The 19687-nt window shown below is 33.4% G+C and overlaps 1 protein-coding gene across 7 annotated transcripts in view; it reads right to left on the reverse strand.

The window, feature by feature from the left end:
- The window catches only part of TRDN (triadin), a 368093-nt gene that overhangs the window by 133452 nt on the left and 214954 nt on the right, over positions 1 to 19687 (reverse strand). For 6 of the 7 annotated variants that reach the window (XR_008662524.1, XM_055310523.1, XM_055310520.1 and 3 more), the window contains exons 14-19: positions 16935 to 16964; positions 7513 to 7542; positions 6752 to 6769; positions 3346 to 3378; positions 3202 to 3228; positions 1098 to 1124 (exon numbers count right to left, since the gene is read on the reverse strand). Coding sequence is in view for 6 of the 7 variants with exons in the window: in XM_055310523.1 (XP_055166498.1) it covers positions 1098 to 1124; positions 3202 to 3228; positions 3346 to 3378; positions 6752 to 6769; positions 7513 to 7542; positions 16935 to 16964 (165 nt within the window). In the remaining variant the exon portion in view is untranslated. The remainder of the gene's footprint in view (positions 1 to 1097; positions 1125 to 3201; positions 3229 to 3345; positions 3379 to 6751; positions 6770 to 7512; positions 7543 to 16934; positions 16965 to 19687) is intronic. The other variant, XM_055310519.1, reaches the window with a different exon arrangement.

The raw sequence follows: 19687 nt of genomic DNA on the forward strand, positions 1-19687 counted from the left end.
CTTCAATCTTAAGTTCTCTACCAGTGCTGCAAAATTATCAGTTTTGTTTTATATATTTTCTTGATGATGCATTTCTACAAAGTATTAACATACTGAGGATTCCAAAATATAAAGTTCCAATCAGCTTTACATTCAACTAAAATTTTTCATGAAAATACAAATGAAATTTTAGATTCATGTTACACCTCTCAAAGTCTAGAATGTCTATGTAAATACCTCCAACTCTAATTTTTTAAAAGTACCTACCCAGTTACTCAAAATAATATTTTCTAATTTTTATCTGATATATCCACCAATGATATACTCTATCTCAAATCCTGGCACTAAATAAAACACACATTTGTTTTATGTATTAGTACCATCATTAATACCTATGGAGCTCCAAACCAAATGAAAAATATTATTGTATTTACATCATGCATAAAACTGAGATTTGACCATAATCTTAGAAAAGCTTAGAAGTCATTACACCTAAAATAATTTTCATTAGTGACAATCTGTTAGGTACTTCACCTAATTCAGAAAAACTATCAAAGAAACCAGCATTTTTTCCTAAGCATATTGTCAAACTTAATATGGATGCAAATGCCATGGTATCAATTCTCTGTCAGTATTCATAATCTGAAGATATAAACCTTAGAAGGAAATTATGACATTACATGAACAGTAGTTAAAATTATTAGGGGTTTCATTTCATTCAAGACACAATGGATTTCACTGGTATTCAAATTGTGTTGCCTACTGGTGTGGTCAAGTGATTAATCGTTAGGAAAATTAAGTCTGATGTGCTTAAGAAACTGAAGAGATCATTTATTCATCAAAATAAAAAATAAAAATACAAACTACTCAGAAAGGAGTTATGATATGGACAAATTAACATCTCCAAATGAAAATAAATTTTAAGAAGAATAAATTGATAAAAAAGAAAAGGTTGAATAATTATGTATATTAGTTCAACAAATATTAATAGCAAGAAACATTTGGTAAGCCAGCCTCGAAAATTAGCATTAGCCTTGTCTATAGCAAAAAACTTAAATTAGTAAGCTGCTGAAATATGCTCTTTTCGTTTTTTTTTTTTTTAATTTTATTCAACATACTTGCTTTTACTTGTTTTTCACTTGGAGCTGTTAAAGACAAGAAACAAGAAGATCTAAATTAATTACAAGTCCACAGTCTCTTTCTCAAATAGTTTTAAGGTTATTTATTTTTTTAAAGATTGTATTATAACCTTGGAAACTAAGGAAAAACACTGGTCTCAGAAGGAGAAAATACAACACTGTGACATTTTCTTTGATATACTATAAATACATGCCATGAACCACAGATTTTTTTATACTTATATATCTTCTCCCAGCACAGAATGCTCATTCACAACTTATTCATTTTGGTTTTTTTTCAATTAGCTAAGGATTTGATTGTTTTTATATACAAGCCAGTGCATTTTCCTTAAAATCATAGGAAAAGAACGACATGAATTGATAAATTATCCGATGGTTTCAATTGTTAAAATAGAGGTAATTACTGCCACACTGCTACCCTGTAATCATACTCTGAAATAAACAGATAATGATTTCAAGCAATTTAAGTTATTGTATTTTGTCATGTTTAATATTAGACAATAATAGTTAGCTATTTATTAATATTCTTGAAACTGATTATACACATAGTCATTCTGAATGTTTCTCCATGTTTATGTGTTTCTATGATATATACTCTATTTTAGTTTTCTGCATATATGCATAAATGAGAATATGTGTTTGGCCCACCTGTGAGAATGTTACTCACAAATGAACAATCTCTGTTCTCTGTAAGGTAGACAAAAGCATTCCTTCCCAAAGGATAAATAATATCAATGTTAATGTGAAATGATGAAATGTGATTATTTATTTCATCTTGGAAAATATTTAAAAGTCATTCCCTTTTATTTTTTTTAATGTGGTTATTCTATTTGGTATTTTTCCTTTCATTTAATAAACCATTATCAAGTGCCTACAGTATGTATGCCTGGCATTATAATAGGCACTCTAATTTCGGACTCTTTAAAATGGAAACAAGAAAAGGTAATGTGATTATAACAGTATTGTAAGTGCCTATTATAAAGAAAAAAGGATGATGCTATGGGAACTAGTTGGAGAAAAAAACTAAATGGATTTGCGTTGTCTGTCTGAGGAAGTTTCACACTTAGAAGAATAAGAAATGGAGCTTTGAACCTGTGGTTTGCTGTAGTCTGTGGCAGGCGTGGGGGTGGGGTAGGAAATAGTTGAGTTAAATTTGTGTGGTTGGTTATTTACATAACACTGGGTAAATGCAATTTCCATTTAAATACAATAAAATGGGAAGACAACCAATGGACATTAAATTGATCTATGACATATATACCCACAAAGGAAAATTTGGTGACGTTGTTCGTTGAGTAAAATTTGAAGGCAAAATCGACACGTAGTATTTTAAAATAAAGTCAGTAAAATAGGTTTAGAAAGTTGCATTTATTTTAATTTGAAATAACTGATAGGGCAAGCTAAATGCTAGAAACCTTTAAGAAAGCCATTTGGAATCCACACCAACAGCATTCTTAGATATATTTTGCTTGTATGTGTGTTTTACTGATGGTCTGATTCTCAATTCAATTTTCTTCCATTAGAATATAAATATATTGAGGGCAAAATCTGCCTCTACTTTCGTTGCAGCTCCCTTGAGTACTCAAGGAATGTCATTAAGTAATGTTTTGAATAGGGCGAGAATATTTGCTGGAATTGAATATTCCATATTTTACAAGTAAAGCAATATTGGATGCATTTACAGAAAGTGGGTTTTTTTTCTTGTTTTGTTTTGTTTTTGTTATTTTACACTCAACTGTGCTTCTCGCACACTGCTCTGACAAATTCACGGGAGGTGTTAGGAAGTTAGGAATTCTGATTCAGTCACTCCCTGATGAAGCCAAAGACACTGTATTTCTAACAACCTGATGCTGCTCGTTCACAGAACACTCACTGGACAGCAAGAGTCTAACATATTATTTGGCTTCTGTTTTCTGAAACTACATCGATATTAACTCAATGTCATGAATTTTAAGTAAAGACCATGGGATGAAGGGATTTTCTGCCTTTTCTTGGCATGGTCCTTACCACCTGTCTGAGGCTGCAGTATTAATAAATATGGGACATCAGGTAGGAAGAATCCAGGAACATGAATCTAACTCACCTGAATGTTCCTTCTTTGACGACTTTGCTGCATCAAACAAAAGAAAAGGAAAAAGTCAACATTCTAAGCCATTCTATCACAATTCAGTATTCAATTACAAATTAGTAAAATGAAAGTAAGATAGAGGAATTTAAAAACAGTTACCTGGTTCCACGTACTTTTCTTTCTTTTCCTGTTCTGAAACATAGTATTATTGTTATTATTATTATTCCAATTTTATATGTCACAATTTAATTGCTTTAACACAGAGAAACATATATGTGCTAATGCTACACTGTACCAACTAATAAAACAAACTAATAAAATGAATAAAACAAATCTTTCCTTCTCTTTACCTCACTGAGTTCCTTCACAGAAGAGCATAAAAATATTTTGTGTAAGAGGAATTAAATTTTTCATGGATAATAAACCAAAAAAATTAAATAGAGTCTATAAAGAATGGAAAACATTTAGTTTGCTATTGTATTAGGTCAACATGAAATAAATTTGGGATAAAAAATAAACACAAAGGATAATTATTTCAGCTGTTTTAAAATTATTTTCAGATACAATTGGACAGATTTCATCTGGAGTTCCTCTTGGAAGGTGAACTCTTCTTATACTGAAAGTTATTTAAGACAAAGGCCTTTCTGCGGCAAACTGAAGACACTGAAATAGATTGAATTTTCGGGGGAAAACAAAACACACTTCCCTTGTTTTTAGGACAAATGCTCCATATAGAGTACTTTTTAGATAGTATTTCTTTTTAAGAACCCATTTCTGTCAATATTGTATGAGACAATGCATTATTCTGGCCTCAAGAGTAAGACGACATTTATATTATAATAAGAACTAATTTTATACAAAGTGCAAGTACTAATTTTATACGAAGTGCTATTATCTGCAATCCTATTTTTTGTTTTGCCTTGACAAGCTTGTCAAATTGATTTAAAAGAAGATTTTCAGGAAATGTCTTAACATAGGTACATTACTATAAGCTTTTTTTAAAGAAAAGTTACGACGAGATTATTTTAAAGTTTCATTCAATGAATACATTTTGTAGACTAGAAGATGTTTACGCTGAAAGAATTTTAAGAACTATATTTTGGGAACACAGAGAGCCATCAGATCTACAGTCATCTATCTCATCAGTCACTCAAGTGTACAATTTTATCAAGAATGTAGTCATATAAGTAGAAAGAGCAATTTATCCGCTCTCAAGGAGCATGCAGGCAGTAAAACAAATAAACAAATGACTTGACCAAGCGTCACAAGTCAAAAAGAAGACACTTAGGTGACTTAGCTAAAATTAAACACAGTGAGAACATGCCAAAAGTTGTTTGAAAAATATGGAGCAATTAAATGTGTTGCTTAATTTACTGCTGAACTGAAACACCATTCATGTAACGTATCTAAGAAATTTGCAAAGCAATGATAGTTGAAAAAATACTGGAAGTCGATCTGGGTATGCATCTAAACTGAATTCTGGCTATATGTGGTATTACAAAGTTAAAATAAGACCCTTACAATCACAACAGAAAGCCATCATATAAACAGAAAAACACCCGTGCTAATTTGGAACAATGTTAAAAGCACTTATTATGTAAGATAATTCAGGATATCGTTATTGAATTATCTTTGATAAATATAAAGTAAAATACTCTTTAATTCAACAAGGACTGCCAAATCATAGCTATGATTGACTTGTTTTTACTTTTTATTTTGAAAAAAAATTATAGTTTACAAAAATTTTCAAAAATATGTATAGGAAGATCCCCCCATGTACTTTTCACCCTGTTTCGCAACCATGATTTATTTTAAACTCAGAAAAGAATAACTTCTTAATTGCGATAACTAGACAAGTAGAAGCAAAGTAAGAATACAGGGATGGAGATGTATAATTGAAAGAAGCAATCTTAAAGATAGAAGTCTAAGTCAAATTCTAAGATACAACAATAGCAACAATAAAAGCAAGTCTGGGGGTATCTGGGTGGATGGCTCAGTTCGTTCAGAGTCTGACTCTTGGTTTCAACTCAGGTCATGATCTTGTGTGTTGTGCGATCCAGCCCCACGTCAGCCCCCAGGCTCTGACAGGAGTCGACTTCTCTAGTCTCTCTCTCTCTCTCTCTGTCTCTCTGCTCCCCTCACCCCCCACTGGTGGTCTCTCACGTGAGCACAGAAGCATGCAAGCTCTCTCTCAAATAAATAAATAAATCTTTTTTTTTTTTGGGGGTGGGGGAACGACTCTAGATGATAAACCGGAGCAAACAAGTTAATTTAAAATGAATTATTAGTTTTTTAGAGGATTTTTTTTTCTTTTTTCTATTACTGTCCAAGTCACAATCCACCAAACTTCTCAGTGAGGGATGTAAATGAATGCCTGGGAAGGCCTTTTTTTAAAAAATTAAATATACCAATTCTCTGAAGATTGCCAAAGAGATGCAGTGTGTCTGCAAGATCTTTTAAATTATATAGCCTGCAATAAAGTGAGGGCCTTAAGGTTACATATATATTATTTAACATCATTTTTCACATCTCTGGTTGTCCTCCATTTTCCTGCTGGTGCACTGGTTTATAGAGTGTTTCTGTGTCTGTCTGTGAGCCAATGCTCATCAGCAGCTGTGCACACACATAAATCTGAAACTGAAGGAACACATACTTCTCTATAGATAGATTGCTCCCCCTGGCTGAGTTGAACTATAATTTCATGATTCATCCCACAGAACATTTTAGAGCCTTTTTATGACATAGAATGCCTCAGTGTCCTCACCTTTTGGAGGACAAAACATATATAAAATCTTCAAAAAGTGTTGTATTTTTAAAACAGACGTTTTTTAATATCACTGGGATCTTTAAAAGCTCTGCATTTCTGGGAATGGGATGATTTTTTAACAGCTGATTGAATAGGGTTAAATTAGGGGTTTTTTGTTTCCATTTGTTCAACATACCCTAATTCCTTCAGAAGAGAGCATGTACTTGCAAAAGATACAACCCAGAGGCATCTGGCTTTCCCGTTATCAAACAGCTTTAACACGGTGTTAAAGCAACAGTGGAGGGTATGGATTTCAAGCGATGCTATTATACGGAAGCCACAGTGCTTATAAGGGGGAAATCACATTAAGAATGAAATCTCAAATATTATATGGACATGCCAAAATATTTATGGATTTAAGGAGAAAGATAAGAGGGAAAGAGGTTATAAAACCAGGCTGAAAAACAACTTCTCTTTGGTCTTTTTTAAGGACTGAGAACTAACCAGATTATAGGAACTAAATTTATTCCAATAACTGAAATGAAGTTATAATTTTGGTTATGAGGCTGTGGATAATATTATTAGATGATTGTATGAATTTGGGAAGGAATTTAAGAATGACTGCCATGGTTTTTAGTCCCTCTGATCTTCAGGTTATATATATTTTTTTCTTTCTAACAAAAAATAACAAGTAGAGCTCACATGCATCAAATATAAAAGAGATATTCAAAACTGCAAGTCTAAGTATACCAGCAAGCCAAAAATAGTTGTAAAGAGAGAAAAAAAATACACAAATATATTTTGCATGCATTTCCTTACTTTTTCCCTTGGGATGTTCTGTTGAAAGAAATAAAAACAATTTAAAAAAACAATTGCTTTTAAAACTTTTTTTTTTTTTTGCTTTTAAAACTTTTAAAGGTAAAATTACTCCCCCAACATATTGACTAGAATACAATTTTTCCAACCCCTTCCACCATTCTCTCTCAAATTTCAGTGTCGCTCTGAGGTATTGCCGATTACTACTATAGGCGTTTCCATAATTTGAGTACAAACCATTGTTTGACAATAAATCAACCTAGGATTACACGGTTTAGCCATTTTCAATGATTTATATCATGCAGTCTTCTTAAACACAGGTGAACACATAATCACATATAAGCAAATACAGAAGAAACATATGAGTTGCCAGATGAGTAATGATTCTATTCAAGACTTAGAGGAACGATTCAGTTCCTAATTGATGCTGATGTATCCAAGATTAATTGAATTTATGCTTTCTAGTAAAATAAATGCTTGATTCTGAACATTATTCAATTTTTTGTCAAGAAACATTTCTTTGAAAATAATTATTGTGAAAGGTAAACATACACAGTATTTATTTTTTATTTTGCCAAATATATCTCATAGCAATATTTTCAGAAAATATTTGCCTCTTTCCCACATGTTCTCTCTCTCTCTCACTTTCTCTCCTCTATCCCATATTCTCATGTATAGTTTTTTCTTCTACAATAATCCTTTAAGAGGAAATGCAATTTGGGAATTCATCAAATATAAGAAAGAAAAGGAAATATTTCCAATACCTTCTACAGGTGTTTTTGTTTTCTTGGAATCTGAAAATACAAAGATAAATAATTGATAAAGCACATACGATAAATCAACAACTGATTAGTTTACAATAAAATGCCAAACACTCTGAAATAATCTTCAGCAAAGTGGACTGATTGCATGATGTATTTCTAGAATCTGGGGTTTAAAGAGAAATAACTGTTTTTGAGAAGATGAGTACAGAGTGAGGGAGTACATAAGAAATTTTCTGAAATAGGAAGACTATAAAAAAGAACAAAGATGAAAGAAAATATCCACATAGAGTTTGCACAGAGATCATATGGTGCCTATTAAAGCTTTAACCTTTTAATAGAAAGTCAAGCTGAGCCAATATATGGTCTACTTCCATAAAGATGGGCTGAAGCCCATAATTTAGTCTGTGGTTTGTTCATTTTCTCAATCTAAAGCCACACGATGTGGATCACCTGCTTTGTACTCTCTGAACAATCAATATATTTATAATACAAATATTCAGTTATTTCTATTGTAATGGGAAAAAACCAGGCTGATGACGGCTCCTCAGTTACTGATGAACACATTTATATTTACTCTGTAGCTGCTACAGAGTACTGTGTAATCAGTGGTCAGCAGACAACTGTTTTATTTTTAGTCTTTGGGTGTTCAGCCTGGATCTGAAGATTTTATTATTTTTTAGTATTTAGGCCATGTAGCTTTCTGTTCCTATCACTGGAAAATAAAATGGGAGTTTTCTGACCCTGTTTATTTTAGAATAGAGGCAGCTTAACTCAAGTTTCTGCACAGAAATATTCTATTTATCTTTGCTTTTTTTCTTTATCTCTTTTGTAATTTAACTTTGAAATTTTCTGAATATTATTGAAATTAGAATTGTAATAATGAACTATGATTGATCATTGCAAAAGGTAGATAAACTGTTTTCTCGCTGATAATTGTATGCTTTAGAATTGAGAATGGTGGACATTTACTAATAATATGTAAGTTAATGGATTTGTGTGCCTTATAGGGACGCAGTTGGCACCTTGATTTTACTTTCATAATGAAGTGATGAAACTAAAATGTTTGGAGATGGCAATGAATGAGAGTTTTTTCACAAAAAGCAGTTAGGTGGTCAACTGAGTTGTTTTATGAAAAAATGATAACCAATGATAGTAATAGTGTGGTATAAGTGAAAACTCACTTTCATAGAAATATACGCTAGAAACACATTTTAGGAAAGCAACTTGAAAGTTGCTTTATAACTAGAAAGTTATAAAAATAAGCATGCTTTAAAAAAATAAGCATGCTTTTTTGATATAGTAAGTCCACTACTAGAAATCCAAACAAAAAAGCTATATAATCATAAAAAATAAATATAGGATGAGGCTTTTTACAACATTTTCTACATCTCTAAATAATGGGAATATTAAACAGTATCTTCTGAACACTAATGGAACTGTTAAATAATCCATAGATATGCACATAATAGAAAAATAAAGTAATTCAAGTGATATTTTTGCAATCTCTTCTTTGTGAACTTTTAACTTTTCTTTAATAGGGATATGTTCCATGTATGAGGGGAAAACAAATGCTATTTTGAAAAATAATAAATCCTTGGAACAAAACATTTATGTATTCAATAAACACCTATTAAGCATTATTATGTCCAGTGTGTCATAATATAACGAATATTGGACTAGAATATCCTTCCTGCCCCTTCAAAAGATAGTTTTCTTGACAGTTTCTCATCTGGAACTATAACTGAGTAGGCTAAATTCGTTTTCTAAAATGTGCTTTGCAAGCACTCTCTTATTCATTTCCTTCATGAGTAATTATCCTAATCAGATAAGCAAATAATTCAAATATGTAGAAAAATATGATATAAAACTATTTCATGTAAGAGTGTGATAAATATCATCTGATTCACATGCCTAACAATGAACAATGCAGGCATGGATTCTTGTAGCATGACAGCTGAAATTATGAAGTGGAAAGTTCAGTGATCTTTCTAAGTTCTCAATTAATTTGGCTCTAGTATACCGGAGTAGGATTTCTGCCTTCCCCAAAGGTCATGTGACTCTCACTAAGCCATCTTTTGAACCTAGACCACAGCCAATATGGAAATCACTGGAAGATTATGGCAAGCACATATTCATTCAGGGATACAAAGGAAAATAAAGTTTGGGAAGAGACTGGTGGGACAGACAGAGAATAAAATGCGGCAGGTAAGGAGAAGACTTTTTCCACCCCTTTGCCTCTATTCTCTGACTAGAGGCTGGCATGGGGTAGATGTGGAAAGCTGAATACAATTATCTATCCGTGAAATGCCTGTTGTTTTAATCTGCTTTCCTTCTCCTCGTAATAAGAATCAGTAATAGTGTATTAGATAGCAATTGCACTGAAATGAAAGAATAAAAAATTAAAAATAAATAATGAAGGAAGTCCAGGATCAGGTAAAGTAAAGAGCTTATTGGGATAAAGTAAAATATTTCATGAAGAAGAAATGTAAAAAAATAACAAGCTATGATCTCACCAAGTAGGTTTTAAAAATTCAATACATGTGTTCTAAAAAAGGGAGCTATATTGAAATTAAGTTAAAATGTCATTATAAAATCATGTCTTTGGGTTATGAGTCGACAGAGCAGCAGATTTACACAAGTAAAATACCTGAGCAACAAAAAACATAATGCTTAGAACTGAAAAATCACACACTGACCCTGAAAAGCTATTAGCAGCAGCCATTAATACTCAGACTATTAAACTTCATTATACCCTCTCAGCATTATACTCTGCTGAAATGGCTTAAAAATATTATAAAAGGCTTACTCAGTCAATATACTTCCCTAAAGACCATATGCCCAATAATCTGAACAACAGTCTTTTATTAAGAACATCGAAACTCATAGCAGCTGTGATTTAAAAGAAGTGATGTGTTTGCAATCTGTTCAATTCATCATTCTCTCATCTTTAGCAACCCACAGTAGTTCCCCTTATCCAGGGGGGATATATTCCAAGCCTCCCCAGTGGATGTCTAAAACTGCAGAAAGGACCAAACCCTATATATACTATATATATTTTTTCTATACATACATACCTATGATGAAGTTTAATTTATAAATTAGGCATAAAAAGAGATTAGTAACAATAGGTAATAATAAAATAGAAAAATTATAACAATATACTGTAAAAAAAGTCATGTGAATATAGTTTCTCTCAAAATATCTTATGATACTATACTCACCCTTCTTGTGATGATATGAAATGATAAAATGCCTGTGTGATGGGATAAAGTGAGGTGAATGACGTAGGCATTATGACTAATGTTAGGCTACTGTGGACCTTCTAACCATGTGTCGAAAGGAGGACCATCTGCTTCTAGGTGGTAATTCACCTCAGGTCACTGAAACTGCCAAATTGAAACTGCAGATAAAGAGGGACTTCTGTATCAGGTATGGTCTAGTATGTTCCTAAGTGATGCTGGAGAAAAACTAAATACTAGTTTTATCAAAGGGAAAAATCAACTCTCCGGTAGTATGAGAATGCAGTGATAAAGCACTCCATTTCCTTTGTATAATTTGCCCATTGACATCTTTATTCAGTTACAATTACAGATATTTAGCTCTGTCTTTCAGCATAATTTCCCTTCAGATCTCAATTTTGAAGGCCTAATTCTCACATGCATTCAACTCTACTTGCTCTTGTTCTAGTTATAGTAAATGATAAATCCAATCTGGCACTTTCTCAATGGAACTGTATCCTTCAGAAGTAAATTGTGTTGGAAAACTCAAAGGCTTTCCAGACTCTAGGAATTCATACAGGAAGCTAAGTTTAAATGTATGGATCTACCTAGATTTGCTAGTGCAATCTAAGCAGCAGCTAGTGATCAAAATACCTATGATGAAATTGTCAGACATCTGGCTATGATTTTTCAGACCTAAAAAGTTTACTGGAATATAACTTCCAATATGATGATGATGATGATGATGAGATAATAATAATAATAATAATAATAATAATAATAATAATAAGATGATGATGATGATGATGATGATGATAATTCTTTCCTGCCTGGGGTGTGGAAAATTGAGTATCTATTCATATTTCTTATAGATATTACATTGATCTTAAGAGCCCTAGATATTACTGATTCATTCACAGAATAAATATTTGTTAAGCAATGTGCAAACTGAGAAAATGTGTCAGTCCCAATAGGAGATAAAATTGAATTAGACATGGTCCCTTTAATCAAAAATTTTAAACTCTATTAGAGTAGAAGGAAAATGAATACCTTTAATATAAGTACAAGTTGGTAAGAAATAAGTGATGGTAGGGAGGTATAGATAAATTCTGATGGGAGATTATAAATGAAAAAGAAAAAATATTTAATTGATAGGGTCAGATGTCTTAGAGGAAGAAAAATTTTTCCTGAGCCCTAAAAATCATTGAATATTCATAGAAGGAAAAAGAAAGGATAACTTCTGTTTTGATATTGGCAGCAACAAAGGCAAGACAGAAAGTTTTATGTATAAAATCGAGAATGGCTTGATATGGATGAAGTATGTGATACCTAAAGGAAGAAAGTGAAGAGAAGTATAAGGTAAAGCCTCTGTGACGATGCCATGGTGGCCCTGCACATATCCATATAGAACCTGCTGGCCAAGGTTTATTATTTTTTAAAAAGACTTTCTTTATTTATTCATGAGAGACACAGACAGAGAGGCAGAGACACAGGCAGAGGGAGAAGCAGGCTCCATGCAGGGAGCCCCACGTGGGGCTTGATCCCGGGTCTCCAGGATCACAGCCTGAGCCAAAGGCAGAAGCTCAACCACCCAGGCGCCTGCAAGCCAAGTTTTAAACTACAGCTAATGTGAGTATCAGCAGAATGCCTTATGATCCTTCTGGAACACAAGAGGACGGGTGGCTATCGTCAGCTTCTTACCACCTCCTGAGTTCTCCAGCCTAGAACACTTTGGAACCGAGTTGCAGACCATTAAACCATTTGGCTGTGGTATAGAACTGGCTCCTCCACACTGAAATGTCCCTAACTTGTATTATAGCATTATCTGGCCTCTTTTCTTTTGGTGTCATCACTTTTTGGTGTGTAGGACAAGAACCATGAAGTGCTGGCACCTTCAGCTATTCTTGCTTTTGCTGACCATGAAGGTAATGAATTGTCTCTATCTCGAAAGATCTCATTGTATCTTTCCTGGTGGAATTATTCAGGCTTTGGCTTTGTCTTTGCCTAGATGTATACATGACAGGAGGTCAGGAAACAGACTGTGCAGACCAGGTCTACAGGTTAAGGTCTGTAGACCATATTCTGTGGTTGGTGTGAAGCCACTGAATATTTTAAACAGGTAACATCATGAAAAGTTTCATGAAGTCAGTCCAGTTTTTTGAAGGACACTATTTAGAGAAAATATTATAGGCAGGATTATTATTTAGGTTAGAGATTCTCAAATTGTTTCGTCTCAGGAATCCTTTAAGTTCTTTACAATTTTAAAAGACCCCAAACAGCTTTTATTTATGTATTTATGTAGTTTCTATCCATTGATGTTTATAATTTTAAAAATTAAAGTTGAGAAAAATTTAAAATATAAATTTGCTTATGCATTTAGTAAAAAAAAGAATAAACATGTTACATGTTAGCATCAATAATATATTTTTATGACAAATATATTTCCAATGCAGAAAAATTGGTAAGATGAGTGACTTTGTGAATCTCTTTAATGTCTAGCTTAATGAGAAGACAGTTGGATTTGCATATCTGCTTAAGTATTCAATCTGTTGCAATAACACAAATTATGTAGCCTCTGGAAACTCCAGTGTAGACTCCTGGGAGGACAATGAACCAGGCGAACTATGACTTCATATTTTCATAAAAATAGTGTTGACCTCAAAAAACCACTGAAAGAGTCTCAGAGACCCCCAGGAGTCCTTGACCACATTTTGAGAACGTCTGATTTCAGAAATCGTTGCCCTGGTTCACATGAGAAGTTAGTAAAACCAGTATGAGGTCACAAACAGCAACGTGAGGTGAAATCTAGAGGACTAGGTGCTGTGAATGAAGATTAGCCTTTCTAATTATTTTAGGAAAGGTTAAACAAAAGAGAGTTCAGCCAAATTAAAAATTCTAGAAGACTAAATGCCAGAGGCAAGGGAAAAACAGAGGTTGAAGCTTACACCAGAATTTGTGTCTCTGCATCTACAAAGAGAGTGGGGCAATTATATAAGAAGAAATGGAGAATAAGCACATTTTATACAGAAAAAAATACAATTTGTTGGGATTTTGACATTGAGAACTAATGAAAAGTAAGAATGTTTGTTAATAGATGTCTATTGGAGGAGAAAGAGTGGCATACAGGAGAAATTTCATTAGAAAAAGGCTTAGAGGAAGAAGGACGTCAGTGGAATATTTACTTAGCTCCACTTAAGTCAAGGTATGATTGCTCTGATGCCAAAATTCCAAAGAACAGTAAAATTGATGGGCAAAGCTCAGTGAAGCCCAGGATCTCTCTTGTTAAGGTTTCTGAGAGAGATATGATAGGAAATGGGGGCATAAATCTTAACATGAAAAGCAAATCTTTAGGGTTCACTATGCAAGAAAAGCCCTTTGCCCCCTGGTGCACAAACCATCTTTGATAATAAAACTGGTATGCACTTTTGTTTATGTATTTTAAAGTTCACTAACAAAAGAACTTCCCAGGGCATTCTAATTAAGCCCTAAGGCCCTCCTGATTTTCTTCTTCTCCAAGAAATTTGTCAACCATTAGTATCTTTGTTGTTGTTGTTGCTTTTATTTTGTTAAAAAAAGGTTTTATTTATTTATTCATGAAAGACACACAGAGAGAGGCAGAGACACTGGAAGAGGGAGAAGCAGGCTCCATGCAGGGAGCCCGATGTGGGACTCCACCCCAGGACTCCAGGATCACGCCCTGGGCCAAAGGCAGGCGGTAAACCTCTGAGCCACCCAGGGATCCCATCAATTAGTATCTTTGAACATATACACTCCACGAGTTTAAATGTAAATAATAATAATAAAAAAAAACTTTGTATAAAATAGAATGTTGAAAATCCAAATTGTATCTGGTAATTTGTATTAAACATGCCTCCTTTGAATACACATGTGCTTCCTGCCTCTATGGAAAAGATTTCTATAATCTTATTGAGATTATAGAAAACAAGAAACAAGAGCTAGCAAGCTTAGATCCATATACCTCTCACCCCTGCTTAAGAGGAGAAAGGGAAATAGAAACTCATGAAACATAATCAAAAGATGGCCCAGGATAGCTGGACATTGGATCTGTTTTCCTTTATATTCTGGAAACAATGAAAATTATTCCAGATAGCTGTTATTTTTTTTTCCTCAACTGCATAATCTTTGCAATTATAAAACTTTTCCAAGTAAAAGATAAAAGATAATCTATGAAATTCTTTGGAAATAATAATTTAGTAATAATAAAATAAAAACAATAATAAAATGGGGTCTATGTGTAATATATTTTACAGCTGGTAGTGGACACTGGACTACTTGACTCTCCAAGATAAAGCTCTGCCCAAGCTCTCCAAGCTCTTCCAAATGTTGCAGATTGATTACAAACAATTTCTATTAAAAAAAAAAAAAAAAAGGAAGCATCTAACCAGGAAAAATAGAACAAAAAACCTTGGAAGCATAACAATGAGGAGGGAAAAAAGATATAAAGCCTAAAGCTATGCAATTTGTAATTTGACTATTGTTCATATGCCCAAAAGTCTTCTAATACTTTGGTTTGAATACTAATGAATTGAAAAATAACTTCATATTACTCTTTTTCTTAAATCAAATGGTGAATTGTTCTTTATTCCTAAGAAAGAATGGTGGAAAAGATTCACATTTTTGAGGACTGTCTATCAAAAACTGCCTATCAAAAACCAAGAACTTAGTCTCATTCTTTCTTTTTAACATCTCTGTACATTCACCACAGTGTTCATCATGTAAATGATGTAATTTCCAGAATACACCTAAAGATTTCTTATGTGTACATGGGGAATTAATACTAATTTCAATCTCTTGAAAATAAACTCACTAACATGTCTAAGTCGGCTTTATTTTCATACCATGGTATTGCTCTGTCCGAACAAATAATGACCAACTAAAATATTTTTTCTATCTCCCATCTATTAGATGGGACTCTTAGATTCCTGTTTAATAGAAGCAGAATGTGACTTCCAAGCTGTTATGATTATGTAAAATTCTGATGATACTAAATATAAAATATAACACTTGCTTTCTATTTTTCTCAGATTATATGAATACTAATTAGAATATTATTGTCATTTTCAATGTTAGAAATAATTGCTTATATCTTCATACTATTTTTACTAAGAAAACAAGCCTAGATTCATACACAGTGGTTATATCTAGACATTGTCTAAGTATGTCAGGGTACATAAGAAACATCTCTCTAAATAGAATCACAGTGACTAAGATGGTCTTAATATTCCCCTTAGCTTGACTAAATTTCAGACAGGAGTCTTCCTGATTATAGGTCCTCAACCTCCCTTGTATTAGTACATTTACTTTAGAAAACCTGCAATTGTAAATTCTTTCTCTGTTCCTTTGAAATATAAATCTGCTACAACCAGAAATATCTTTCTCGGGACCTAGGAGACATCCTTTTGAAATGTAATCATCAAAGGATATAGAGTTCCTCTATCCCAGTCTCTATGGGAAGGAAGGAGCCTAACTTCAATAAGCAATAATTAGTAAACACAGATGGCATAATCACAATGACCGCAGCCCCACACTCCAACTGCCCAACATCCTCCAGTTCCTTTCAAGTTCATCTCAGAGCTTTAAAATTCTTTAAAATTCTCAGGCTTTATGTTTCAGTGGTGTTGGACTTGAATTTCTATTGCAATGAAATGAAGCCCTATTGCAATAGTCGTCAATAAAGTCTATCTTATCTGTTAAGTTCCACGGGATGCCTGTTTTCCTTGACAGCAAGGAATATTTTACTCCATCTCATGACATTCTGACAAAAGGAGGTGGTGTGTAGGGGATGGACTATGCCTTATTTGTTATTTGCAACTTAATGGAATGAAGTATCTTCAGTTGCTGGTTAGTGTCAGAGATATAAGCAGTTAATAGAGTAAAATAGTCAAAATTTTCCACATTTTGGAAATTTGATAAAGCTTCTAATGGAATGGAAGATCTGGGATTTTGAGAAGTCATGTTTTATCCTCTATATCTTGAGAAAGACAAGATTTAAAATTGTTTTTTTAGAAAGTAATTTTCCCTTTTATATGAGGTAATGAAGGAAAATACATTCAAGAAATGTCTGCATAATATAGATCCAGATACCCAATGGAAGCACAGGCAAGATGACAGACAAAACTCAAATCTAGATTTTGGTAAATTGTTTACACAAAAGGCATAGTGGAATTTTTGCATTAAACATACCTTCCTTCTTTTCATCTTTTTTAGCCGCTGCTGAAATAAAATAAATAAAATAGTGTTGAGAGATTAAATGAATTTTAATTGTTTTTCAGAATACTCCTGGGAATATGAGACTGTATTCCATGTATTTATAAATTGAGTGGTTATCTATGCACAAATTCATCCATCCAACTCTGCAATAAGAGAATAACTTCAAAATATTATTTTATGTGAAGGTTTTTTTAAAACTCAGATATCAGCATAAAACCAAAAAAATAATTAAAAACATATTGTTACATAGACAAGAAGTCAAATTAATAAGTACAGACTGTAGTTTAGTGTAAGTTCATTTTAGTTCTGAAACTGTTGCATCTGAGAAAAGTACAAACAGTTCTAGAAGAATATGATTAGATCTATGCCAAAAATGGTGGTGATATTTCATAAATTATCTGTGCCTAGCTATTAAGAAATTATACACCAGTTGATTTCATGCATTTATGACAGTAGTATTTAAAATGTCCCATTTTAGCAAGGGGTAACAACTTTTAGCAAATGTATGCCATCCTTACACAGAGAAAAAGCATGGCACACTTTAATCACCTTTGAACTCTGACTTTCTCTGCGGCAGATTTCATCTAATCCTGAATCATGAATCTAAATCTGGATCCAACTTGTAACTTACCTTACCAAACACATTTGGGGGAGGTATGCAATCAGTTTGGTATTGTTCCAAGCAAGATGACTCTTGGTTCTGGGTAAAATTCATTCAGGAGCCAAATCCATTCCAAGAAGTCTTAAGCCACATGAATTGAATCAGAGATTGTACATATTCCCTTAAAGTAATCCTGTCTGTGTGAATTAGAATTGGGGAGGGGGGGCACTCTGACCGAACAGCTAGTGCTTTGGGTGTTTGGGCTGCGCTATACTTACCATAGCACTTTCATGTGCATCTTCTCACTGGAGCTTCACCTAGACCCACCTAAGTTCTTACTGGCTACAGAAAATTCACTGCCTAGATGACCCCCCCCCATCTGCTCAACATAAAACTGCCCCAAAATGAATCCTCATCACCTCCCTTAAGCTAGTTCCTTTCCCTGGGACTTATTTTTGACAATTATAATAATCGTATTCACCCAGGCTCAAAAGTTCAGTACCATTTTTTAAAAAAAGATTTTACGTATTTATTTGAGAGAGAGAGAGAGAGAGCGCACAAGCAGGGGGAACAGCAGAGGGAGAGGAAGAAGCAGGCTCCTCTTAGAGCAGCGAGCCTGATTTGGGGCTGGATCTCAGAACCCTGAGATCATGACCTGAGCTGAAGGCAGCTGCTTAACCGACTGAGCCACCCAGGTGCCCCTCAGTACCATTTTAATTTCTTTTATTTCATTCTGTATATTCTTCCAAATACTATTTCTTCAAAATATCCATCTTAGTTGTATTGTTTTCCCAAGTCTTTGACACCACCATAGTTGATTGTCTCATATCTTGATAATGGCAATAGCCTTTCATGATCATCACTAGCTCTTTATTTATTTAAGCCATCTAGTAGTGCTAGTAGTGCTAGTGGTGCTTTTTCTCCTCTGTCAGTTTATTCTTTAATCATGCTCCAAGCCCAAGTGAAGTCATCCTTCATCTATGAGGAATCCTTCAACTCCCAACTCATTAAAAATCACTTTGTCTTGACTAGTATGACATTCATTATCTCTACAATTCAATTCAGCATGACATGATATTCTATTTATGTTATATTTTAAATTTCTTATGTCTCCAAATTATAATATGTAGTACAGAGTCATTTATTCATACTCTTCTCTATCTCAAACTCTGTTAAATTTTTTTTAAATGTACCTCCCAAAAAATGTGCTAACTTTTAATAAAAGAGCTAAAAATGCACACATTTACACACAGCTTATATAAAACTAGATTTTAGATATATTCTTTGTCATAAAAGTAAAAAAATAAATAAATGAACAGATATATTCTAGTCTTTTACCACACTGCAAGCATCATTATGAATTTTGCCATTTTATACACCAAAATATCAGTCTGCTGCAGCAATACTGCCAATTGTGTTCAAGCTCTGTCTCCTAATGAAAAACATGCAAACATTAATTATTTCTATACTTGATTTAATAATGCAGCTGTGGTATTATAAACCTAAAAAGGATCTAGGGATGATATAGGCAGCACGAGTGACATTTATCCTTGCTTGATGTCCCTGCTTTGATGTGTCATTGCCATTTTAGTGAACAGCCCCAAACTCTGGCCTTGTATAATATATTTAATCAACACATTTATATAATTTCCTTAAAATAATGGTTCTAACAAAACTGAATCTCCAGGTTATTAATGACTCAACAATAAATCTTTGATTCCGAAAGAATTATTTCTGAGGCTGCCTTGTCCAGCCTAGTTGGAATGGAAACATGAAGAACCCATGGCCCCAAGCTCAAATTTGAAGCAAGTTTCCATATATCTCTACAATTTCCTTCCCTTGAATTCCTCTGATATGACACTAAAGGAACATTAAATTCCAGCTGCAAGTTGTAGTTTCACATCCACCAAAGCCCTCAAAAACCTCAATCAAAACAGAAGTGTCTTAAGGCAAGTTTTTTTCTTTTTTATAAGAACATATATACATCAACCACAATGCTTCTTTGAACTGGTAGCCATTTGCTTGAGGAAAAGACTCTTGAATTGCATTTTCACGAGTGAAAAACCCCAAGCGATAATAATATCTGTCTGCATTGCTGTGTCCCGTAATATTTGTTACACTCCTA

The sequence above is a fragment of the Nyctereutes procyonoides genome, unplaced genomic scaffold (genome assembly GCF_905146905.1).
Source record: "Nyctereutes procyonoides isolate TBG_1078 unplaced genomic scaffold, NYPRO_anot_genome, whole genome shotgun sequence".
NCBI classification, from domain to species: Eukaryota; Metazoa; Chordata; class Mammalia; order Carnivora; family Canidae; genus Nyctereutes; species Nyctereutes procyonoides.